A 24,846-nucleotide genomic window follows, 5' to 3' on the forward strand; every position below is an offset into this window, starting at 1 on the left:
CCAGGAAGGGAGAGGGGGAGCGTGGGTGCCCCAGGTCCTTGTGTCCGGCCAGCAGGGGTGTCGGGGGGCTCCAGCGGGGAGCGGGGAGAGTGTAGTGGAAAGGGGCCTGGTGTTCACGGAGGAGTCGGGGGGCCCCTCGTCCCGATGCTGTTATGACTGGGGGGCTTACAGGAGATGCTCGCGGGGCTGAGGTGGGGGCTCGGCCTGGTCAGGAGGCCCCGGGAGGCGGCTGGGGAGCAGCGTGGCGGGGGACAGGGGCAGGGGGCGGAGGTGGAGGAGAGGGGGCAGGGAATGGGCAGGGTATGCGCTGGGGGACAGGACAGGGGCTGGGTAGCAGCATGGCAGGGGACAGGGACAGGGGCAGGGCACAGGGGCTGGGGAGCAGCGTGGAGGAGGACAGGGGTGGGGCCAAGGGCCAGGGCCGTGTGTTTGGAGTCGGGCTGGGGACCAGGGCCGTGGCCGGGGCAGGGACACGCCAGCCAAGCCCAGTGCCTGGCTGCTGCCCGAGCGGCCGGTGGCAGGCCCGTCCCGGTGTCGCGCGAGCCACGCGGTGCATGGCGCTGGTGTGTGGCACCGGGAGGCGGCCTGTCAGAAGCACTTAGTGTACAAATTAGCCGCGGCCTCGCCTCCCTCTGCGCTGCGGGCGCCGGGCTGACGGGCCGAGGCTCTGGGGCTCCCCGCCCGCGCTCCCCTGGCCGCCCGCCCGGCCACGCGCGGAGCTACCCACCCGCCCGACCTTGACGGGGCAGGGCGGGGGAGGGGGGGGGAAGCGCAGGGGTGCGGCCGGCACGGGTCAGCGCCCACAGCTACCCCCCCCCCCGCCCCGGGTCCGTGGCCCGCGCCATGGGGGGACCCAGGGCGGGCGCCCCCTCTGCACCCCCGCAGCCGCCGCGGCCGCCTGCCACTCAGGCAGGGAAAATCGGCTGTGACAGGCCCAGGAAGGCCGGGCCCCCGGGGCCGCGGCGGGCGCACAGCTCCTCACCCAGCATATGGCTGCTGTCGGCCGCGGGCGAGGGGGCGCGGGGGGGGGGGGGGGCACAGGGGGCTGCTCACCCCGCCCGCCGGCCTCGGTGACAGGGGCTCCCCCCTGCTGCTCCCTGCCCCTGCGGAGCATCCCGGACCCTCCTCCCCACCCCTTCCCTCCCCGGGGGAGGACCTCACAGGTCGGGTTGGACCACGCGGGGTGGGGGGGGCAGTGGACAGTGGGACGGAGGCGTCACCCCAGGGATGCTGCAGCACCAGGGCCACTCCCGGGTCCCCTCGCAACCCCCCCAGGGCTCCCTAGGCTGTGCACATGCCCCCGGCCGCGGGCCACACTCTGGCTAGCCCTGCCGCCCCCTGCGCCCGCCGTCACTGTCCTGAGCCCCGGCACTGCTCCCAGGGTCAGCAGCCTGCGGCTGGCATCCAGACGCCCGGGTGACCCTGCCCCCGCTGGCCAAGCCCTGAGCGCACCCCTTCCAGCCACGAGTCCCGAGGCCACGTCAGAGTTGGCAACAGGAAGAAGTACCGACGATGTCGCTCGTTCCAGCCCAAGGGGCTCCTGGACCCTCCTGGTGTGTGCCCGGCCCCGCACCTGTCCTCTAGGTGCCCAGCCCCGCACCTGTCCTCTGGGTGCCTGGCCCCACACCTGTCCTCTGGGCACCCAACCTTGCACCTCTCCTCTGGGCGAGAGTGCCCGGCCCCACACCTGTCCTCTGGGTCCCTGGCCCCGCACCTGTCCTGCCGAGGCCCGTGTGGGACGCTGAGGGAGGGAGACAGACTGCCGCGGGCACTGCCCCCCTGCCCCCTGCCTCCCCTGGCCGCACATCCGTCCTGAGCACTCGCCCCTGTGCGCAGGTACCAGCGCTAATGGAGGTGACAGGTGGACAGCCATGGGCCAGCCGGGTGGCAGAGGTTAACGGCCAACACAAGGCTATGGCAGGGGCAGAGGGAGGCAGCACAGCTCCCCATGCCCCCTGCACCGGGACAGGGGACAGTCCCTGCTCCCAGGACCCCATGGGCGCCGAGTCTCCTCCACCCCCTCTGCCAATGAGGGGAACGAGGCTCTCAGGGCTCAGAGCCACGTGGGCCCCAGCCTCAAGTCATGGGGATACCTGTCCCTGCTTCGGAGGACAGGGGCCACCTCTCCAGGCCCAAGTGAGTGCAGTAGGTCCCAGTGGGAGAGTCATAACCCCCCTGCACACCCCACTCCTGCGTGGAAAGCGGGATGAGCCCCGGACACAAAGGTGTGCCAGCTGTGGGGTGGCAGAGAGCGCGGGGTGCAAGGGGCTGTGCACCTGGCAGGCTGGCCTCGCTCACACCCCTGCACAGAGGCCACTGGGCTGCAGCTGCCCGGTTGGGCTTTCAGCCCCCTACCCCCCAGCATAGACCCCCCTGGAAACTCAGAAACGCACAAACGTCCTGTCCCTCAGTGCTGAGTCCCCCTGCAGGTGCTGCCACATGGAGTCCTGCTCTAAGTTCTGGAAGGGCCCACACGTGGGCTCTCCTTGCTGTCCTGTGCCTTCGAGTCCTGGCCTCGTTCCCCCCTCTCTGGGCTCCTTGGTCACTGGGCTTCCCTGGCGTCGTCTGGGCCGGGACGCAGGGCTCCCTGCGGTGGGGACTTCCACAGCCGTGACTTCCCTTCCTCTGCAGGACAGGAGTGGCCCCCCGCGGCCCAGACCCTGTGCTGACAGCCTTGGCCACTCCCAGGCCCCCTGAGAGCTCAGCCAGTGAGGCGCGGGGAGGCGTACCGGCCCAGGGGACCAGGACTCCCCGGACCCACGCTGCCTCCAGGTGACCCGCGCCCCTTGCCCCCCGAGGACAGGGCCTGCAGCGCGGACCCCTCGCGGCTGAGCACGTCCAGGGGTCCGTGTGCAGAAGGCACAGGCCTCCCGGCCTCCATTCTCCACGGGGCTGCTGGCGTGACGGCCGCCCAAGCTGTCTCCCGGCCTAGGGCAGCCTGCACGGTCAGCTGGTCAGCTGGGCCAGGCCAGGCGGGCGGAGGGGGGAGGCTGGCAGCCGTGCCACCCTGCCGCGGCCCCCGGCCCTACCCTGCGCACCTGCCAGGGAGACGTGGGTGCACTCAGGTCGTGTTGGGGGAGGCTGCGGGGCGGACAGGAGGTGCCCTCGGAGCAGCATGTGTGCCGGGCACACCCGGAGCCCCGGGGGGTGACCTGAGCCCCTGGAGGCCCGGCCACGCTCTGAGCTGCGGCCCGCCGCCCTCCCGTCCGCCAGGGGAAGCCAAGGCCAGGCTTGGGGCAGGGAGGCTCAGGCAGGCGCAGTGCCCTCCTCTGGCACTAGTCCCGGCCCCCAGAGGACACTCCCTCCTTCCCCCAGCTCCTGCGCTCCCCGGGGTGCCTCGACCTTTGCAGGAGAGCACCCCGTAAGCCCGGACCTGAGGCTGCGGGGAGGCTCCAGGACACCCTCCCGTGGCCAGCCGTGCCCCCCGGAGCCGGCCCATCCCTGGGCAGGGCTGGCTGTGCGGCAGCGCCCCGTCACCGTCACCGCGTCTGCCTGCAGTGGCTGCAGCTGGGACCCCAGCACAGGTTTGGGAGGCAGTGTGCAGCTGGGCAGACCTGGGGGTGGCCTGCAGGGTGCTCCTGGGAGGGTCCTGGACCCCGCGACCCCCCACCCCGCCCCCACCCCACCCCCACCGCTCCTCCCCGGGAGGCCACGGCCCAGCCCATTTGCAAATAGCGGGCGCTTGGCCTGGGCACCCATCAGGGCAGAAAGGGGGCGGTGAGCCGGTGCTGAGCCCAGGTTCCGTGTGCCCGGCCCCCGTGGGCAGGGCCCCAGGGCGTGCAGATCCCCGCAGCCTCCTGTTCACCAGAGAGGAACCGGCTCCGGAGGGAGCCCAGGCTCAGGCGGGAGGGTGGGCGCGGCCAGGAGACTTGCTCCCCCGCCCACGCCCGGGGCTGCGGCCCTCCTCCCAGGCCGGGTGCCGTGGGGGGTGGTCCCGCTGCACCCCCGCCGATCTGGCGGGGCGCCCGCAGCTCCCGGTCCCAGGGCGCAGCCCCAGGCCTCGGCTCGTGGGAGCGCGGCTGTCAGGGGCCAGAGCCCTGCCCTGACGGATGAGTGCTGACGGCGCCTGTCCCCGCGCCCCCGGCCGCTGACGCCCATCACACCGCTGCGGGGACCCCGGGAGACCTGGCCGCCGCGCGCACCCCCGCGGCCGCCTGCAGGCAACGGGGGCGGGGACGGTGCCGGCGCCCCACTCCGGCCGCACACCTGCGCCCGCACTCGGCGGCCTCCCTGCCGGCTCAGCGCTGCCATCGTGTCCCCGGCCACCGTGTCCCGAGCGGCCGTCGCTGCCGACAGGGCTGAGTGAGCGGTGCGGGCGCGCAGGTGAGTGCGCGGGGAGGGGGGCGGCGGACGGGGGCGCGGGGAGCCGGGGGACGGGGGATGGGAGAGTGGGGATCGGGAGACCGGGGGACCAGGACACCGCCACCCGCTGCCCGCCCCTCCCCCGGACCGGGTTGGAGGTCGCCGCACCCCCAGCCCCCACCCGGCGCACGCGCGGCAGTCGGGCCGCCAACTTCGGTGGGTGCGAGTCGGCGTCGGGGGCCGCGAGGCGGCGGCGGCTTCGGGAGACTCCAGCCAAGTGAGTGACTGTGGGGCGCGGGAGCGGGGCGCGCCGGCGCTGGGCCTCAGTTTCCCCTGCGGGGCTCCATGTCGCTATCCTGCGGGGCCCGGATGGCAGCTGGCACTGGGCGCGGTTGCGGCGGGAAGTTTGCGCGCAGACTTTGCGGGCCCCGCGGGCTGGGTTCCAGCGGGTGGGTGGCAGGGCGGAGAGGGGGGCCGGGGTGGCCGGGCTTGGGGCACGGGGACCAGGGGTGGGAAGTGGGGACCGTGGCGGCCAGGCTGGGGCGCGAGGAGCGGGGGGCCAGGGAGTAGGGGCCGCCCAGGGTGTCCGGGCTGGGGGCGGTGGGGCAGGGAGGGGGGGTGGGGAGTGGGGGCCGGGGTGCCCAGGCTTGGGGCACGGGGAGGGGGCCGGGAAGTGGGGGCCCAGGGAGTGTCCAGCGCACCCAGCCCCCACCACCCGCATCTGCGCAGGGCCCCGGGTGCAGCAGCGAGGTCTTTGCAAGCCGTGCAGGGGGAGGCACTTGGGGTCTCCACCGACGAGGAGAAGCCGTGGCCCCCCCACCCCGCCCTCCCGAGCCGTGGAGCTGGCCAGGTCCCAGGGGTGGGGGTGAGCTACACGCCCACCCCCTGCTGGTGCTGGGTCCAAGCTGGGGGCCCCTCTCTCACCGTGGGGAGGGGCCTCCTGCTACCGCCCTGACAGCAGCGCCTCTGCTGGGACAGGGGAGCAGGCTCCGGGGTCTGGCCCCGCACACTGGAGGGCAGGTTGCCCCGCAGCGGGCACCCAGTCGCGCGTTGGGACACATGTGCAAATAAATGTGCTTTGGGGGGGGTGATGGGTGCATGCTGGTGTCTGGGGGTGTCTTCTGCTTGTGCACAAGCTAGCCGGATGGGAGCTAGGCGTCCTCCGGGTCCCCACGGGGTCGGCTCCTGAACAAGTCCCCAGGTGACGGATATGAAGAGCGAGCGCAGGACGAGCCAGCCAGCTCCTGAGTCCAGGGGCCTGACTGGGAGGTGGGATGGGTGGTGGCACCAGGCGGCACAGCTGCGTGGCTCCCAGGGCTGGGTGATCGATGGCCCCAGTACAGCCGCCTCCGTCTCCCAGGCGCACATGCCCATTTGTCATCTGCATCTCGGGGAGGGTTCGGGAGACAGGGACGGGACCCACCTCTGCTCCCACCACCGAGTCCAAGGGGGGCTGCTGCCCCTTGGGGAGCCCCAGGGCCCCCGCCTCCTCCCAGCCCCTGCAGCCTTCTCCCAGCACGTCCCCTCCAAGGTGCGGGTACCCACAAGCCGGCCAGCCCCTGCATGCTCTGCTGCAGCCTCCGGCCCCGTGCTTGCCCTGCTGATCCCCCCCTGACGGGCCCTGCTGGGTGCCTACCCAGTGTCTGGGGGAGCAGACATGAGTGCCAGCCATGGGCAGAGCCCGAAGGCCGATGGGGAGCACAGTGTGTGCCCGTGGTGGGGCAGCTGCCCCAGCCCTGCCCTGCTCAGCCCGCCGGCCACTCCTGAGCCCCGGGGAACAGGCGAGCATGTGTGCACCCCACCTGCGCCCCCCTTTACCGTGTAGGTCCCAGGTGCGTGCACCCGTGTGTGTACACACTGCCCGATCGTGCCCAGGTGCCTACCCACACCCCCAGCCGTGCTGAGCGCTTTCACATGTGGAGCCGGTGTGTCCACTGTGTGGTGTGCGAGTGTGAGTGTGTGTGTGTGCGCTGAGCCCCACCGAGTTGGCCCAGCCACGCAGAGGCCACCCCTGCAGCGCCGGGGCGGGTAGGGGCTCATCTGGAGCCTCGTAACGCGGGTGTGCATGCACCCGCAGCCGGTGTGCACATGCTGATGGCGCGCCCCACGCAGGCGCACACTGGGGCGGTGGAGGCCCAGGTGGCAGCCCAGATGGAGTGTGGAGAGGCTTCCGAGCGAGCGTGTGGGGTGTGGGGAGAGGAGGGTCTTGGCTGAGTTCGGCCGCTGCAGGCTCGGCCGCTGACCTGCCTGGAGCCACCCAGATGGAGCCAGGCTGAGCAGGTGGCTGTGCCGGGGGGCCGAGCTGTGATGTGCACGCCCCTCAGCCTGGCCTGGCCCCGGGTGAGGCTGACCCCCGCGGAGACCTCCAGTGCCCACCCAGCGCCCCACTGCGCAGGAACACGCAGGCGCGTGGCCGTGAGACGCAGAGCTGGTTTCCCGGCACGGCGCAGGCTCTGCGGGGGGGCGAGCAGCGGAGGGTGGCCCAGCATGGGGTCGCCGCCGGGATGCCCACCGCGGGGACAGGGAACGGGCCTGCTGGGGGCTAGGGGCCGGGCGTGCTGGGCACATGCGGGGCCCCACACAGGGCACAGGACGCCGGGGAAACCTTAGATGTCAGCGGAAAAGCAGGCTTTGCTGGCATCCCCAGCAGTGGCTACAACGTGCCCGTGTCTTACCTTCCTGGGCCGGGCCTGGTGCAGCACCGGGGCGGCGGGCGGGGGGGGCGGGGGGGTGGACCTGGGGCGCAGCCGGGCGCCCAAGACTCAGCCCGGGCCCTGGCGCCCCCGGAGCCAGGGGAGGGGGCGCAGAGGCCATCGGGGGGCGGCGCTGACCCCGGCCCCCTGTGTGCAGGTGGCCATGGGGCCAGGCCGGGCCCGCTAGCCGCCAGCCATGTCCCGAGAGACAGGCTCCTGCCGCCTGGGCCCCGGGGCGCGGGCGCGGGCGCGGAAGCCCAAGAAGCCGCACTACATCCCGCGGCCGTGGGGCAAGCCCTACAACTACAAGTGCTTCCAGTGCCCGTTCACCTGCCTGGAGAAGTCGCACCTGTACAACCACATGAAGTACAGCCTCTGCAAGGACTCCCTGTCGCTGCTGCTCGACTCCCCTGACTGGGCCTGCCGCCGCGCCCCCCCCACACCCCGGGTCCGCGCGTCCTCCCCCGACCAGCCCCCTGGCCCTTCCGACGCCACAGGCAGCCAGCCTCGGGCCCCCACGGCTGACCCGGCCTCCGCCGTCCTGGCCCCGCGCCGCCTCGCCAGGGGCCCCAAGCTGGGGGCTGAGGGGTCCCTGGGGGCGCACTCCCCTGTGGCCCAGGAGGCCCAGAAGGATGGGGGCCCTGGGGGGCTGTGGGCCGAGCCCTGGAAGCCGGGCCCCCCAGACAGCGGTGTCCCCTGCTACCCGCCGCCCGCCCCCGCGGAGCTGCCCGAGGCCCAGGGCCTCCACCTGTCCCTGCTGGGTGTCAACTGCCCGCTGGGGCCCGGCCTCTTCTCCTACCTGGGGCCCTCCCTGGCCGCCACGGCCCACGTGCCCCTCCTGGCCTCGGCCGGCCCTCTGCTGCCCCCCACTTCTGCCTTCCCATCCCCGCAGAGCCCCGACCGCCCGGCCCTGCTGCCCCGCCTCTACTACCCCCTGCTCCTAGAGCACACCCTGGGGCTCCCCGCGGGCAAGGCCACCCCGGCCAAGCCCCTGGCCCCCCCGAAGGCGCCCCCCGGGACGCTGGCCCCCGGGCTCCTGAAGGCGCCTGTTCCTGGGCTGGGCAGGCCCTGGCCCCGCGGCGCCCCCAGAGCCCCAGGGCAGGAGGGGGAGCTGGACAGGAAGCTGCCCCCCAGCAGCCGGTTGGAGCCCCTGAAGGCCCCCTGCGGCACGCTGAAGCTCAGCTCCCAGAGCAGGTGGGTGTTGGGGTCCTGGCCAGGGACGTGGGGGGTGCTGGGAGGCGAGCCGGCCAGGGCAGCCAGGCCCCCCTTCTTCAGGCTGCAGAGGGGAAAGCAGAGGCCTGGGGGGCGGGGGGACGGTGCAGCCTCTTGACCAGCTTCTGCCCCCCAGCCTGCAGCCTGGCCCGTCCGTGATGCTGTGGCCCGAGGACAAGGAGCCAGGCCACCCTGAGACCCCGGGGCCCGCAGCCCCCCTGCCCCAGCAGCCCCTGGGCCTGATGCTGGGCGGCCCCGGGCACGTGGGTGAGGACCTGACCCGGGCCCTGGGCGACTACGCCAGGGTGGAGCAGCGCCTGGGGCAGCTGACGCCCGTCGGGGGCCTGGCCCCTCGGCCTCTGCGGGAGCAGCTGGGCAAGATCCGCCAGGAGCTGCTCACCATACACCAGGCACTGGAGCAGGCTGTGCGGCCCCCGGATGCACCCCTCGACCTCTCTGTGAAGCGAGCGCCCACTAAGGGGCCTGGGGGGCGCTGGGGGCCACTGGAGCTGGGCCCCACGGGGGCCCCAGGGTCCCCCGAGCCCCCCAGCTTGCTGGGTCCCGCAGCCACTGAGCCTTTCCCTGGCCACACCACGAAGTGCGAGGCTGACTCCAGCGTCCCGCCCCCGGGGCTGTCCCTTCAGGCCCCCGAGGACCCTATCATTCCTGGCAGCAGCTGGGGTGCCCGTGGCTCCTGGCCCCCCGATGCGCTCCCTGGCCTCCCGAGCCCCCCTGGCGCCGAGGTCTGAGCTCACACAGCTTTGCTGGCTCCTCCGCCCTCACACGGCGGGGGGGGGGGGGGGTTTGTCCTCCAAGCCCGTGTCCGCTGCCTGGCCCCCACCTGCCCCGGCCCCGGGGGCGCAGCCCAGAGCCTGTCCAGCATGCCCATGGACGGACCTCCGCGCCGCGGTGTGGCCTCTCTCTGGGCCACAAGGGACACAGAGGATCCCAGCTACTTATTGATCACAGTTGTGGATGTTAAAATAGAAACCGTGTTCACACACCCCGTCTGGGCCTCCTTCTTCGCCCGCCGGGCCTGCATCAGCCCTGGGACGCTCCCCACCGTGGAAACGGCCCTGGACGTGGGCAGTGTCCTCGGCCACCCTGCTGGGTGTCCTCCTTCAGACCCGGCCCCGCCTTGTGCGGACTGGGCCCTCCCAGGGGGCCGGGGTCTGGGAACAGAATGGGGAGCGCAGCAGCCAGAGTTGGGCGGGCAGGCGTGTGGGTCGGGGAACTGGGGGTGGACGGGGACCCCAGGGCGGCCCCCTGTGACCCCACGGTGGCGGCTCCTTCTGCTGCGATGGGGCCCAGCGTGCCCTTCGCTGGCCCCCCGCCAGCCCCCGCGGCCACGATAGGCATCGGCGGCCTTCACAGCTCACTGCGTCCCTCCCCGCGCGGCCGTGCCGCAGGCGAGGGCACACGGGGAGGGGTGCTGCTGCTAATCGCGTCTGTCGCCGGGAGCTGGCCAGACCTCTGTGCCCACCAGGAGTGGCCCCGGGGAGGGCGGCTCCTGCCTGCACGCGGCTCCCCGCGCTGGAGCAGCCGGGCCAGGCCAGTCGGAGCAGGACCCACGGCCGCCCCATTAATCGCACCGGGCGGCTCCCCGCCGCAGGGCAGTGACAGGCCAAGTCCCTGGGGTGGGGCGAGCGGGGGCTGGGCAGCAGCTGACTGGGGTGCTGGAGGTGGGGGTGGAGTCCCAGGGACCTGCTTCTCGCCTCTGCAGCGCCCCTACCAGGCCCAGTTGCACAGCTGCGGGGTCAGGCCCGGTGACCCCGGCCACCAGCGCTGGAGTTACTTCACAGGGGGTGGGCTTTGGGGTCTGGGAGGGTGTGTGGCCTCGCGGGAGCCGTGGGAATCACATCCCAGAGGCCAGTGCAAAGGCCCCAGGCGGGAACGCAGCGGCGCTGGGGCAGCCCTGGGGAGGGCAGCTGAGGGTCCCCGGCCACCCGCCCCTCCCACCGGGTCCCAGCCCCTCCCCCCAGGCTCTGGTTTCTAACAACAGAGGCTGCGGCTGCTGGAGCGCAGAAGCCAGCCCCAGGTAGGAGACCCCGGCCCCCTGCCTCTGAGTGGGGGGGGGGGGCAGGGGGCCTAGGACCCCCCCCATGCAACCCCTCAGGGGCTGGAGCTTGCAAAGGGCGGAGCCTGGGGCTGCCCCCCAGGAAGGCTCATTTCCTTGCCTGGAGGAAGGAAGGGCTCCCTGGGCAGGTGAGCCTGAGAAAGGCCGCCCATGTGTCACCGGCCCCCCAGCCCCGCCCCGGACCCCTCACCTCGGGACCTCCCAAGGCCCGAGCCCACGCAGGCCTCACAGTGGGACCCACAGCCAGCTCTGCACGTCCCGTGTGTCCCGGGAACGTTCCCAGGACTGCGCCTGGGAAATGGGGCCTAGCCCCCCGCTGCTTGCTGGGCTTGCAGGCTGGGCCTGCAGTCAGGCCCTCCCTGCCCCCCCATGCCCGAGGCCTCCTGGTGAAGCCAGAGGACAGCAGCACCGCGGGGTGGGAGGGGGCCAGGGGGGGCCAGGGGAACGAGGGGGCCAGCGCTCCCCCCAAAGTGCCCATAATTTCTCTTGCAGCCACACGCCGGGTCGGGCCACAGGACCTCGCCCAGGGGACCTGGGACTGGGATCTGTTGCCACCCGGCCGTGTGTCCCCTGGCCTCCAGGCCCCCGGGCCCCCCGACCAGCTGGCAGGCTGCCCCCCAGGGTCTGCCCTTCGCGCTGGACCCACCCGGAGACCCTGCTGGCCCTTGGCGGCCCCGGCTGCTTGGGTGGATCCCGGTGCCCGCGGGGGCGGGGGGGACCCCGGGGCCTGCACTGCTCCCCGGACGGCCTGCTCTTCCTGACGGCGGGGGCTGCGCCCTGCGTCCACATGCTGGACCTCGAGGGTCGACACGTCTGCTGCGTGTCCTGCCGCTTGTCGGGGCCCGGGGCCTTCGTGCCCGAGGATGTGGCCGTGACAGCTGCTGGGCTCGTGGTGGTCAGCGACCTCGTCCACGGGGCTGTCCGCACGCTTCGGCACACTGCCCGCACCCCCCAGGGCCGCTGGGTCACCGTGGGCGCCTTCCGAGCCCCGCGGGGGCTGGCTGTGGGTGTGGCCAGCCGCCTCCTGGTAACAGACTACGTGCCCGGGGCCGTACACTGCCTTGCGCTGGGCCCTGCCCTGGAGCCGCGCGACGTGGGCCTGCGGGCTGTGGACAGCGCCTGCTGGGTGGGCCCCGGGCCCGATGGAGGCCTGGCCGTGAGTGGGGAGCCTGGGGATGTGTGGCTGTTCGGCAGCGCCTGCCAGCCCCTGGGCTCCCTCGGGGCGCTGACCGGGCACGCTTTCGGCACCCCGGCGGGCCTGTCCACTGACGCCGAGGGCAGCGTGATCGTGGCCGACGAACACCGGCGCTGCATGACGCTGTTTCCTCGGGCCGGAACGCCCGTCTGCCTGGTGTCCGAGGGCCTGAGGCGGCCCCTGGGGGTGGCCTGCGCCCCTCAGGGCCAGCTCATGGTGGCCGATGCTGGGGACAGCTCCATCAAGCTGTACGAGTACCGGTCCCAGCTGGCCTGAGCCTTGCGTGGGCGGGGCAGCCTGCTGTGGGCATTGTGGGGTGGCGCCAGGCCCGGCTGCCTCCTGTGGAGGTGGTCCAGGGGCCCAACCTCCGAAGCGGACCCGGCCTCACGGCCCTGCGTCCGTCCGCTCAGCTCCGGCTCTGTGGGTTCGGGGCGGCAGGCCTGAGCTCCGGGGCTGGGCGGGGGCGGTGGGGGGGGGGGCGCTGCCGGGCGGGGGCCCCAGCCCAGCTCCTAATCAGGCTGGAGCAGGCAGGGCGGGCGCGGTGGGCGGGCAGGGCGGGGTGGGGCAGGGGTGCCACCTTCCCTGTCCCCATCTGCAGAGGCCCCCATGCCCCAAGCCTCTTGCAGCTTCTCTGGGCCTCACTGAGGTAAGGGAACGAAGGCGGACTGCCCCGGGGCACCAGGGGGGGTCCCGCCCTGTCTGCTTCTCCCGTGTGAGGCTCTCCCCCAGGCTGAACCTGTATTTTCTCCTCTGCAAACCAGGAGCAAATGGCTCCAAGCTCACGGTGGGGCGTGCCGGAAGGTTCCAGGCGGCGGTCACGCCAGGAGAGCTTCCCAGGAGGAAGGACTCCTGTTACTGAGACCAGTGGCCAAACAGGGAGGGGGGGATGCAAGAGCGGGACGCTGTGTGCGGGGTGCAGCCGGTCCCCGAGTCCCAGTGAGGGGCTCCGTGGAGGGGACAGGGCCTGGTGCAGTCCCAGGTGTGGGACCCAATGGGGTCCCCATCACATGCAGCAGCCCTGGGGGTGCAGGGTGACGAGGTCCACGTGAGGACACACGTACTCAGTAAACGTGACTTGTTGCTACTGGTGTTGGGGATACACTTGCCCTGTGCGGAGGGGCTGGGGACACCTCTGACGTCCCAGCCCAAGGCCCCGGGGGAACCCAGATGTACCCCTTTGCATAGCCCGGGGTTGGAGGGGGCCAGTTGGGAGCTGGGGAGGCGGCTCCTCCTGGAACCCCACCCAGGGCTGGGGGTCCTTTCATCCTGGGAGGATGGCGGCCCTCAAGCCAGGTCCACTGGGTCCCTCAGGTGACCACATGGGGTGGGGGAGGTTTGGCGGCTGTGAGAAGGTGGGGACTGGGGGGTGGGGGGTGGGGGTAGGTGACGCTGCAGGTGGACTGGCGGGGGCGAGGCCCGTGGGGGGATGGTGTGGGGACGAGGATTCTGGGGGGGGATGGAGACTGGGGGGGGACGAGGACCATGGGGCATGGGGAGGCTGAGGATGGTGGAGGGACAGGGACAGAGGAAGACGGGGATGGTGGGAGATGGGACAGGACAAGGACAGTGGGGGATGGGGGACGGGGTGGGGGACGAGGACGGCGGGGGAACAAGGACGGGGGATGGGGATGGAGACAGTGGGAAGGCAGGACGGGGACGGGGACGGGGACGGGGACGGGGATGGGGACGCCTCGCCGCCGACTCTGGGCACAGGAACGTTCTGGGCCCGGAACGCTCGGGCGGGGTCGGCGGGCAGCCCGGGCGCCTTTGGGGGCCGGACCGTCGCGCGGCAACGCGGGGAGCAGGCGGAAATGGGGCTCGTGTCCCGCGGCGGGGCTGGGGGCGCCGAGTGCCGTCCGCCCGGGCCGCCCGACGCCGTCCGCCAGCCCATCTCGACGCCGCAGCCGAGCGCGCGGCCCCGGGGAGCAGCCGGTGAGCATCCGCGGGGCGCCCCCCGCCAGGGCGCAGGCGAGGCGGCGGGCGGGGCCCCGAGTCCGGTCCCCCGTAGGGTGGGGGCTCTGCGGGGTCCCCCAGCCTCCCCCCGGCCTCGGGGGCGCCGGGCCGGTGACTTCAGAACAAACAGAACAGAAAAACCCAAAACAGAATGGTAGCTTCGGGGAGGAAGGGCTGGTCGCCGCACGGGGATTCGGCGTCACCCCAAGGGCGGCGGCCCCGCCCCCGCGCTCGCCCCGCCCCTCAGGCCCCGCGCTCGCCTGGCCCCGCCCCGTGCTGGCCCCGCCCCCGCCCGCCCGCCGTCTGATCCGAGCGGGGCCCCGGGCTCCTAGGGCGGGCGACCAAGCGCGGGTGCGCAGGTGCCCCCTCGGTCGCCCCCCGCCCCCCACAGATGAGAGCATCCGCTTCTGCCCTCTGCGCTTCCTCCCCAGATAGAAGGGGCTGCTGCTGCTGGGGCTGCTGCTGCTCTTTCTTTTTCTGTTTTTAGGCAAACTTTGTAGATGAAACACAACACGCACAAAGAAAACGTACAAACCGCGCGCGTGCAACTCCCCGAATTCTCCCGGAGTAAAAACCCCGTCGCTCCGACAGATGCGGCTTCCCCCAGAGCATCTGTTCACTGTCAGGCCAATTGTTTTTCTTCTCCGACAGTAGCGGGGGGTGGTTTTCCCTACTTCCTGCAGAGGAGTCCCCAGGGGGTGTGATCGGCTGTGGGGGGGCCGCCCCTGTGTCTCCACGAGAGGCCCTGGCGGTGATGCCCGCCCTGTGATGGCCAGCAAGCCCGACCGCCAGGCCCGTCTCAGCCTGGCATTGTCAGGAGGAGCAGGAAGCGTGGCCCTGGGATGGGGGATGCGCCGGCCCTGGCAGGGTGAGGAGGGTTGTGTGGGCCGCTCAGCGGGGGCCGCAGGGGGGGTGGGTTGCTGGGAGAGGCCTCTGCCTTCCCGCCTGCCCGGGCTCCCCGCAGGGAAGGAAAGCAGCCCACCAGACCTCGAAGGCCCTGGGCGTTTGTGCCCCCATAAGGCCTCTCCGGAAAGACGTCCTGCTCTCCCAACATGTAGGTCCCCCGTGGCCCGTGCTCCGTCCAGGCCTGCGTCCCTCTCCTGGGTGTGGGCTCCAGCTCGGGGGGTCTCACCCCAGGGTGGCTGCTCTGTGCTTTGTGGGGACCCTCAGCATCTGAGAAAGAGCGAGCTCCAAGGTGAAGCCCTCAGGGCTCCGCAGGGGGAAGGCAGTGCTTGCTGAGAAGCCCACATCCCCGTGAGCTCAGCCCTGGGCGAGGCTCGGTGTCAAGACTCGAGGCACTTGGGTCGAGGCACTTGGGGCCAGTCTTGCCGCCCAGAGGCCCCGGGAGAGGCGTGAGGGGCCGGGAGGGCACGTGCCTCTCATCCTGAGACCAGGCCGTGGGGAGCTGGCCGTCCTCCAGGTCCCTGTGTTGAGACCGCTGGCTAGCTCAGCTGCAGCAGGAGAAGATAGCCCCCCCCTGGGGACGGCCTCGAAACTGTGGGTGGGCGCAGCCACGGGCCAGAGGCTAGGCATAGCGGCCACGGTGCCACGAACGCCCCGAGGCTCCTCTGGGGGCTCCCGGGACGAGGTGGGCTTGGAGTGCGGCCCCTGCGCCAGGGCCCGCAGCCACCAGCAGGAACGCATTTAAATTTTCATGTTTATTCTCTGCAGGTTAGTCAGTAAATCAAGGTTCATTAGATTCAACGCGAGTGACTTTTATTGTTAACGAGTGTACATTTTCCCGTGTGCTGCGTGAAGGAAACTCTCCTCAGTTTCCTTGAAAACAAAGCCGAAGCTGCCGTGGTCAGCCCTGCACACCCTTGTGAGTGGTGCGGGGGGTCGTGCCCCTGCCCTGTGGGGCCTCGCTTGTCACTTGTCACTCAAACCTCCGGGACCATGCCCAAGGCCCGGGCGCCCCCCCACGGGCCCTGTGGCCTGCGGGCCGGGGCCTGCACTGAGCCTGTGCCCTCTCTTCCAGCGTGCCCGGCATGGTGCTCAAGGCCTTCTTCCCCACGTGCTGCATGTCGGCCGACAGCGGCCTGCTGGTTGGACGGTGGGTCCCGGAGCAGAGCAGCGCTGTGGTCCTGGCTGTGGTGCACTTTCCCTTCATCCCCGTGCAGGTGAAGGAGCTCCTGGCGCAGGTGCATCAGGCCAGCCGGGTGGGGCTGGCCGTGCTGGGCACGTGGTGCCACCGCCACCAGGACGCTGAGGAGGGCCTGGGCCACTTCCTGGAGGGCCTGGGTGCCATCTTCTCCCACGAGCCCTGGCTCCAGCTCTCCCGGGAGAGGGGCGGCAAGCTCTGGAGCTGCAAGGCCACCTGCCACCAGGGGCCCCCTGGCCCTGCCGCCCCGGATGAGGACCAGGTCATGCTCGTCTTCTACGACCAGCGCAAGGTGCTGCTGTCCCAGCTGCACCCGGCCGCGGCCCTGCCTGACCGCCAGGCGGGCGATGGCACGGCCGGTGCTGAGGGCTTGGCTGTCGTCTTCGACACGGTGGCTCGCAGCGAGGCGCTCTTCCGGAGTGACCGCTTTGACGATGGCCCTGTGCGGCTGAGCCACTGGCAGTCGGAGGGCGTGGAGGCCAGCATCCTCGCAGAGCTGGCGAAGCGGGCCTCGGGGCCCGTCTGCGCGCTGCTGGCCTGCCTGCTGTCCCTTGTGTCGGCCGCCAGTGCCTGCCGGTAGGTGCCCCTGGGGCCGGGGCGGGAGGAGGTCAGGGCCCTGTGCCCGAGGCCCGCCCCTCGGCGTCCGAGGCCTGGAGGCCCCCGCTGCCCCCTCCCCCGGCAGCTCAGGGCGCCTGGCGGTGGTTGCCGCCTGCCGTCATGCTCCCTGGGCAGAGCGGGCTCCCTCGGCAGCCTCGGTGGTTCCGTGGGACCCACTGGGTGGTGGTTCAGGGTGCGCTTCCCATGGCTCAGCCTGGACGGCAGGCTGTTGCCATCGAGGGCCCGGTGCGGGTGAGTTGTTCTCCTGAAGGCATTGGGTTCCACCGACCTCCCTAGCCCTGGGGGCAGTGTCCACTCACTGAAGGACATGGGGCAGGGTGGTGGTCCCCCGCCGTGGCGCTTCTGCACGGTCACCTGGACGCCCGGGCTGCAGGCCTGGCCGAGGGATTGGGGTGGCACCGGGTGTCCTGGCTGGGTGACTGGAGGCCTGCAGCTGTTGGGCGGGGCTGGCCTCCCTGCTCGCCCAGGGCTGCACGGCGCTCCGGCCAGGTTGGCAGAGAGCCCTGGCAGCCGTGCGGACACGCCTCGGGCCGAGAGCCGCAGGGCATCTGACGGAAAGGGGGGGTTTGGACCCTCACAGTTCCCGGGAATGAATGACAGGGAAGTATGTCGCCCAAGGTGCCGCACGGGGAGACATGGTCCTTAGCTTTTATCGCCTCCCCGAGGGCTTGAGGAAGGTCAGCAACTGCTCGTGTGCCCCAAGTCGTGCTCAGCCCATCGGGCTGGGCCGTGGTCGGAGCGCACCGACAGTCACTGGACAGGGGAGAAGCCCCCTCGCCTGCGGGGCGGCCCCAGGGACCGTCTGCGCCTGGGGGAGCCTGGGGAGGTGCCTCTCCAGTGCTGAGGGTCCCCGCGTGGCCAGCTGGTGGCTCTGCGCTCACCCGCCCTGCAGCTTCCTCTCAGCGCTTGCTTTGCCTTGTGAGAGGTTGGTGTCGCTGGGCAGCCCGGGGGGCCTGGACACCCTTGACGTTCACCAGGGCAAGGCGCCGGGTGGCGAGATGCACGAGTCCCTGCTCTGTGTGGATGTTGGGCTCCCCATTAGCAGCCCTGGGTGCCCCGGGACCCCGCCGGGCTGCCTGCGCGTGCCCCCCTGGGGTGTCCCTGTCCAGCTGAGGTCGGGGCCTCCCGGCCTAAGGTGAGCCTGGGGAGGGTGTCGCCGCCAGCTGGAGCAGGCAGCGGAAGCTGGCAGGGCCTGAGCATCCACCTCTCCCTGCAGGCTGTTCCAGCTGTGGCCTCTGTCCTTCATCTGCAGCAAGCTCTCCGTGTGCGAGCAGCTCAGACACCGGCTAGAGCAGCTCACGCTCATCTTCAGTACCCAGAAGGCCGAGAACCCCGCCCAGCTCATGAGGTGCAGGGCCTGCCTGGGTCTCCCTCGCGGCGGCACCCCTCCGGGCACCAAGCCCACCCCCACTGACCGCCCCCGCCCATTGGATCCCCTTGCAGGAAGGCCAACGTGCTGGTCTCCGTGCTTCTCGATGTGACCCTTGGCCTCGCGCTGCTGTCCTGGCTTCATGGGAAGGACTGCATCGGGCAGCTGGCCAAGGCCCTCGTCCCTGTGGCTGACGTGAGTTGGTCAGGGAGCCTGGTGGTCCTGGAGCATCTGTGTCCCTGGGACGGGCAGGGGGGCCCTCTCCGGGGGCAGCCGAGCAGCCCTGCCCTTTCCTTCTGTTGAGCAGTAGAGCAGCCCCGTCTGTGACCCCAGACAGGTCCCCTAGGAGCCACTATGTCGCAGAGTCCCCAGGGCTGCAGACTGCAGCCGACCTGCCCCCGGGGCACGTCGTAGCTCCTGGCCTCTACTTCCCTTTCCCGAAGGCGCTCATGTCCGGGTCCACCTTGTGGTTGGGGCTCTGACCGGGAGCCCCGTGTCCCTGGCTCCTGGCCCTTCAGGCCACCTGCGTAGTAGGCGCCGCAGAGACCTTCCAAGTGTCCAGGGCCGCGTGCGTGCCGTCAGCCCGGGCCTCACGCCTGTGGTGCTCCGGCCCCTCCCACGCGGCTCCGTGCTCCCCCGCTATGGCCTCCCCCGCTGTCCATGCCTTCCCCAGAGCCAGAGGCCCCGCTGGGAGCTGGTCGTCCTGTGTGGGGCAGTCCCTCTGGCCCCTTGGGCTCCCCTAGGCCTCTGCCAGTGGCCTCCTGGCTCCGGCTGGGCGGCCTTCACGTGTGCCTGGGCCTGCGCGTGGACAGGAGCCCCCGGGGCCTCTCGGGAGGCTCCATCGAGAGGAGGGGAAGGGGTGCCCGGCGGTCAGGACAGGGGCTGTGCCATGGCACCTCACTCACCCACATTCTGGTTTTGGCCAGCTCCCTCTTCGACATCCCCTCTGCAGAACTGCACAGGAATATAAATATTTAATTGAAAAATGAAAGCCACTTCCTGTCGCCCAGCTCTTATCCTTTAAATATTAGATAAGCTCTATTTATAAAGAATGCTCTATTCTTTTTCTCACTGCTCCTGATCGGCCGAGGCTTCCCAGGCCCGCACGGTAGGCAGTGGGGGGAGCGACAGCCTCTGATCGTGAGGCAGGGCTGCCTTGGCCATGGCCTCCACACTGCTGACGGGGCGGAGGGTCCCGGGGCCATGCTCAGGGCGTGGACACAGGCTTTCCTCCCTGGGCAGCCAGGACGCCGCTCAGCTTCCCTGCTTGCTGGTGAGAGTCCTGGTGCCATCACTGGGCCTCACCGGACATTCCTGACCTCTAGGGAACCCGTGGCCTTCCCACCGGCCCCCCAGGCCCCTGCTGGGCTGGACACCCTCAGGGTCACCTGAGGTCACACGCGCAGACACAGGCCTCTGGGGTACCCTGGCACGTGGAGGGCGGGATCCTCAGCAGAGGGGGCTGGGTAGGCCCATCAGCTCCCCCGAGGTTCCTGGCTGGCTGGGGTCTGCCCTACATGTGGGCATATGGGGCCAGAGGAGTGAGGCGGAGGCCAGCTGGGTGCCCATCAGGGCCCCTGCAGCCCAAGGGCCAGACTGTCAGCCTTGTAGGCCGTGAAGAGGGACTCCTTGGCCAGACACGCAGGGAACCTGTGTGCCCCTTGCGCTAGGAGCCACCTGGAGGGGGCACCCAGACTGCCCTTTCCCCGCCCAGTGGGTTGGACCCCTGCCCCCTGTGTGTCTACAGCATGTGGCCGAGGAGCTCCAGCATCTGCTGCAGTGGCTGATGGGTGCTCCTGCTGGGCTGAAGATGAACCGGGCACTGGACCAGGTGCTGGGCCGCTTCTTCTTGTACCACCTGCACCTGTGGATCAGTGAGTGCCCGCTGCACCGGCCCCACTGAGCCCCATGAGTCCTGGAGCCTGTGCCCCCGGGTCACGGAGCCCTGGCTGAGCCGGAAAGCTGAGGCCAGGCTGGGCCCCGTCCCCTTGGTGCCTGCTTACTGCCCCCTTGGCGCCCCATGCGCGTGCGTGTGTAGCCCTGCTCTGCCGGGCCAGATGCTCGGCCAGGCGACAGCCAGCAGTGAATTCTGTTGCTCGCAGTTTCCAGAAGCCTCAGGCGCCCCTTCAGTGAGGAATTGGGGAGGGCCAGGACCTCCCTGTGGCCCCCCTCAGGGCGAACCCCCTTCCCACCAGGCTACATCCACCTCATGTCCCCCTTCATCGAGCGCATCCTGTGGCACGTGGGCCTCTCAGCCTGCCTGGGCCTCACGGTCGCCCTGTCCATCCTGTCTGACATCATTGCTCTTCTCACCTTCCACATCTACTGCTTCTACGTCTACGGTGCCAGGTGGGTATGCGCCCCTATCCTTGCCAGCTGGCCCCGGGCCGCCTTCCAAGCCCTGGGTGCGTGGACACTCCTAGGGCCTGGTGGCCGCCAGGGTGGCACAGCGGCCTGGCCATGGTGCCCATGCCCTGCAGGCTGTACTGCCTGAAGATCTGTGGCCTGTCCTCACTGTGGCGTCTGTTCCGGGGAAAGAAGTGGAACGTTCTGCGCCAGCGGGTGGACTCCTGCTCCTATGACCTGGACCAGGTACTGGGCAGGACTGCAGGGAAGGGGGCACCCCAGTCCCGGGGGCCAGTGGGACCCACAGGTGATCGCCTCCGAGCTCCCATCCACGTGGTCCCTCTATGTGAGCCTGGTCTGTGTGGTTGCCCAGCACCGTGACGGGGTGGCCACACTCCTGTGTAGCTCACCTGCCGGCGGGTCAGCATGGTCCCCGGGGACCGTGGGGAGGCGGCAAGGGGCACGTGGAGCCCTCAGACCATGCAGGACGGTGCCCCAGGAGGGAGGTGGACCCTCTCCCAGAGCTCCTGGACAGCAGGGCATGTGGGTGACCTGCGCACAGGACCTGGCTCTGGCTTTCCCCACAGCGTGCTCAGATCCATGTGCAGCCTGCAGGGCAACTTCTCCCGCCTGAGCTCACAGCCCTCCCGCCCCTGCTGTATGTGCCCACTCGGTGCAGCGGCTTCTGTGTCCCCACGTGTCAGTGTGGCTCCCAGAGCTGTCTCGGGAAGCCCGGGGTCCCTGTTGGAGGCACCCATCTGTGCTCGGTGACAGGGAGGGATGGGTGGGGATGGGCAGTGGAGGTGTGTCTCATGCCGCGGGGCTGTCCCCGGCGTGGGGCTCTTGCTGATGCCCCAGTGTCCTTTGTCCCTGTAGCTGTTCATCGGGACTTTGCTCTTCACCATCCTGGTCTTCCTACTGCCCACCACCGCCCTGTACTACCTGGTGTTCACCCTGGTGAGCTGAGAGCGCACGGCCCGGGGGCGCTGACCAAGTGTGGCACGGGGCAACCTGGCCAACGGGCCTGGCCCGCAGTGCTTGGGGTGATCACTACTTGCAGCCAGGCAGCCCTGGGCAGCCCATCTGCCCCTACCCCGTGGAGGGTGTGGCTATCCCGACTCTGGGTGCCGTGTGCTGGGCCCTGCAGTGGGCAGGGCTAGGGTCCTGGCCTGGGGGATGCCACTCACTGCTCTGGGGCATGCAGCTGGGTGCACAAAGGACGGCCCTGGGTGACTGGCACCCTGCTGGGCCCGGCTGGGGAGCCAGTGGCCTGTTTCCCTGCCCCTTGCCTCCCCACAGCCGGGCCTCGGGGGCAGGGTGGCAGCTGTGCCCCCCTCAGGATGGGATCCACGTCCTCCCCAGGGGGTGGGGTCTGGAGGGGTCTGGAGGAGCCCCCGCTCCAGGGGTCTGGAGCCTCCGCTCACTCCCCATCGTGGCCCGGGACCCCATGGGCCGTGCGGGGTGACTCTGAGCACCGTGTGTCGCTGCAGCTCCGGCTCCTGGTGGTCGCCGTGCAGGGCCTGATCCATCTGCTCATGGACCTCGTCAACTCCCTGCCGCTGTACTCGCTCAGCCTCCGGCTATGCCGGCCCTACAGGCTTGCGGGTAGGTGTGTGCTGCAGAGGATCCAGCTGCCCTGGGGCCCCTTTTGCCTGGGAGCTGTGGCGTGTGGGGCACCGGGTGGCGGGAGGGCAGGGACCCCTGGGTGTCCATGGCGCCAGCTGCCTGCAGTGAGCTGGGGGGAGAGGACGCCCCGGCCCTCAGGTGCAGAGGCTGCACGTAGCCCTATGTCTTTCCCACCCTCTTCGGCACAAGAGTGGACATTTGCCCCGAGGCCTGTGTGCAGTAGGGCAGGGGGTGCCGGCCGTGGCTCAGAGAAGTGGCCCCGTGTGCTTGTGTGGAACCGTGGTGCCCGCGGTGCCCCTCAGCCCTGGAGGGGACAGGCCAGCGACAAAGATGCTGTGCTGCCCAGGTCTGGGTGGCAGGAACTGCTCCCGGCCCCTCCCCACAGCCCCCTGCCCACTGGGACAGCCCCCAGCATCCTGGCTGCCCCCGCCGTCCCTGTCTGCAGCTGGCACCAGCCACTGGGTTGGCCAAGCGCCCCTGGGAGCAGCCATCCCCGCGGCAGGCCTGGGTGACCTGCTGCTCACGGCCCTGTGGGTAGGCCTGTCCCCACCTAGGGCTTGTGAGCACGTGGGGAACGTGGGGCACTCTGGGTACAGCCCCCCCAGTGGGTGGCAGGCCCCTCCTCCAGGGCCTTGAAAGCCAGAGGGAACCTGCGCATCCCTGGGCTTTGCTCCTCGTCTGCCTACTGGATGCCCTCGCTCCTGCAGGCCCCACGCCAGGGGCCCCCGCCTCTGTCCACTCGTCCAAATGCCGGGGCCGGGCGGGTGAGGAGCCCAGGGCCCAGTGTCTCCCCGCCCCCCGCAGCATCCCCCCACATCTCCCCCTCCCCAGCCCACTACATCCCCCCTGCAGCATCTCCCCCTCCTCAGCCCACCGCTTCCCCCCCACAGCATCTCCCCCTCCCCAGCCCACCACTTCCCCCCGCCACAGCGTCTCCCCCCCACAGCATCTCCCCCTCCCCAGCCCACAGCTCACAGAGCAGAGCTGTGTTAACTTCACAGTAAAGTCCACAGATGCTGCGTTTTCTTTCTTTTTCACTGACTTTGCCTTGAGGCCTCTTCATCAATTGATAATTAGCTCCCACTTCTCTTTTCAAGAACTTTCTGCCTTGGAAATTCCCCGGCTTGGGAGCCCAAACTATAGGTCAGGGGCGGGGTGGGTTCCCGAGTTGGCCACGCACGCAGCATTTGGAAGACATTTAGTTGCCAGCAGGGCAGTCACACCCCATCCTGTGCACCCCGTGGGAAAACCCACGTCCCGTGTGGGAAGCAGCACAGCCTGCGCCCCCGATGCCCAGCTGACTTCCCTGCCTCCTGGACCTGCAGCTCCTTCAGTGAAGCTGTGCAGAGGCTTTGATGCAGGCCAGGCAGCCAGCACAGAGGCAGACGGATGGGGGGCAGGGGGCAGTGAACCTTCCGAGTGCCGCTCGCAGAGGAGGGGGCCCGCCTCGGCTGGCGCGTGGGCTGGGGCCCTTGCAGGCCGTCTGCGGCCCCGGGGGGCCTCACAGGCACCTCCCTCTGCTTGCAGCTGGTGTGAAGTTCCGGGTCCTGGAGCACGAGGCCGGCGGGCCCCTCCGCCTCTTGATGCAGGTGAGGCATCGTGCACCTGTCACCCCACTGCCTGCAGGCAGATCCTCACCTGCCCACCCCGGGCTCCTGGCCCTCCCCGGACACGCAGGCCTTCCCTCTTGGGCTCTTCTCTCTGAAGCTGTCCCTCTGGGTGCCTTGCCGGGCAACTCGCTGAGTGCTGGTGGGGTCGACCCGAGGGCGGCATCTCTGGGACAGGCCGGCCGCTGAGGCCGGGGGGCCCGTGCGGTTTCCTCAGGGGTGCAGTATGTTCCCAGGCCCGTGTTCTGGGAGGTCCGTCCTGCAGCACAGCGGGCTCCGCGCCCCGCAGCCTGGCCCGGCTCACTTCCCTGCCGCCCGCCCGGAGGAGAGTGTGCTGATCTCGACCTGAGGGCTCCCCGCTGGGCTGCTCACCTGCCCCTGGGTGCCCCTGGGGGGACAGAGCTGGAGCTGCCCACAGCTGGCAGCCGGGGGGCCGCCAGGACTGGGGGGCCTGAGCCCCAGGGATTGCAGGCCATGTCCCGGCTGATGGCTGCCCTCGTGCTTACAGATCAACCCCCTGCCCTACGGCCGCGTGGTGCACACCTACCGCCTGCCCAGCTGTGGCTGCCACCCCAGGCACTCCTGGGGCTCTCTGTGCCGCAAGCTGTTCTTCGGAGAGCTCATCTACCCCTGGAGGCAGAGAGGGGACAAGCAGGACTGAGGGACCCCGGCCTGGCCGGCTCTGCCCCACGGCCCAGTCAGCCCCTGCCCTGCCGGCCACCGACCACCGAGCAGGGGCAGGACGGGCTCCTGAGGCTCGCCCCCTCTGCCCCCGCTCATCGTGGCCTCCGCCTGTTGCCCGGCTCTGGGGTGCAGAGGCGCGGAGTGGGAGGCCGGGGCGGCCAGGAGGGTATGCCTAGGGACCTGCTGGGACCTGCTGTGGCTGCCCTGGAGCCGGGCCGCAGAGCACCCCTCCCGTCACACCCATCACACCCGTCACACCCGTCCTACCTGTCACACCTGTCACACCGGACTGCCCGGGTCAGCGGCGGGGCCTCCCTGTCACAGCTGGGGGACCCTCCCGGGACGCACTCAGCGGCTCTGGAGGCCGACCCCCATGTCTCCTTGTTTGGGGGTTACACTCTGTGTCCCTGTCCCAACCCTGCAGCCCCAGCAGAGCAGGGCCCTCAGCCGGGGTCACACGGGGTTGGCTTCATGCCGCCGCAGGGATCGCTGCCCTGGGCCCTTGGGACCCCGTGGGACCCCGGCCACCCGGGCTGCCTGGAACTGGCTGGCTGCCACTGAGCATCCGCACCCCTGTGGGGACCGGCCCCCTGGCCCGTCTTTGTCCCTCACGGGCTTCCCCGAGGCAGCAGCCGGCGTGGAATCTGACTGGGGGCGAACCCGGCATCCCGGGGGGAGGCCCACCTGCTGCTGGCGGCCCACGTGTCCTGTCACGTTGGAGTCGGAAGCGCCTGCGCGGTGGCCTGCGCTCCTTGGCCGCGGTGGGCAGCCCCGGGGCAGCTCACAGCCCCGTCTCGGGGACAGCTCCTTGCTCTGCCTTTTTCTGCTGCGACAATAAAACCTCCCACCTGTTTGGAGTGCGTCCCTGTCTTCCTGTCGTCGCCACGTGGACAGCGGGTCTCAGGAGGCCCCCACCCTCATCCTGACCTTGGGAGGGGATGGGGTGAGGTTCCCCTTCTCCTAGGCTGGCCCGGCAGCCAGCCCCACTGTTTGTCGTAAGGTGTCTGTGACACCTGTTTCATGTTTGACGCCGAGCTGAGGGGCACGGCGCTCCGTCCTCTGA

The 24,846-nt window shown here is 70.6% G+C and overlaps 2 protein-coding genes across 4 annotated transcripts; both read left to right on the plus strand.

Moving 5' to 3' along the window:
- Window positions 1-7,166: 7,166 nt before the first annotated feature.
- PRR35 (proline rich 35) lies at window positions 7,167-9,175 on the plus strand. Its single transcript, XM_072833965.1, has 2 exons — window positions 7,167-8,189; window positions 8,344-9,175. Exons 1-2 carry the CDS (start codon window positions 7,192-7,194, stop codon window positions 8,954-8,956), a joined length of 1,611 nt encoding a protein of 536 aa, XP_072690066.1. The 5' UTR covers window positions 7,167-7,191; the 3' UTR covers window positions 8,957-9,175.
- A 4,090-nt stretch (window positions 9,176-13,265) lies between these two features.
- Window positions 13,266-24,636, plus strand: PIGQ (phosphatidylinositol glycan anchor biosynthesis class Q). 3 transcript variants are annotated; one of them, XM_072835063.1, is made up of 12 exons: window positions 13,266-13,411; window positions 15,104-15,254; window positions 15,411-16,109; window positions 17,368-17,499; window positions 17,595-17,715; window positions 19,268-19,394; window positions 19,716-19,869; window positions 20,001-20,112; window positions 20,743-20,823; window positions 21,357-21,471; window positions 23,020-23,081; window positions 23,608-24,636. In XM_072835063.1, exons 3-12 carry the CDS (start codon window positions 15,421-15,423, stop codon window positions 23,758-23,760), a joined length of 1,746 nt encoding a protein of 581 aa, XP_072691164.1. In that variant the 5' UTR covers window positions 13,266-13,411; window positions 15,104-15,254; window positions 15,411-15,420; the 3' UTR covers window positions 23,761-24,636. The 3 variants fall into 3 exon arrangements, with proteins under 3 accessions (XP_072691164.1, XP_072691166.1, XP_072691167.1); XM_072835065.1 differs by lacking the exon at window positions 13,266-13,411 and adding an exon at window positions 13,920-14,300; XM_072835066.1 differs by lacking the exon at window positions 13,266-13,411 and adding an exon at window positions 13,920-14,053.
- The last annotated feature ends 210 nt before the right edge of the window (window positions 24,637-24,846 follow it).

Source organism: Canis lupus, chromosome 8 (genome assembly GCF_048164855.1).
Source record: "Canis lupus baileyi chromosome 8, mCanLup2.hap1, whole genome shotgun sequence".
Classification (NCBI taxonomy): Eukaryota; Metazoa; Chordata; class Mammalia; order Carnivora; family Canidae; genus Canis; species Canis lupus.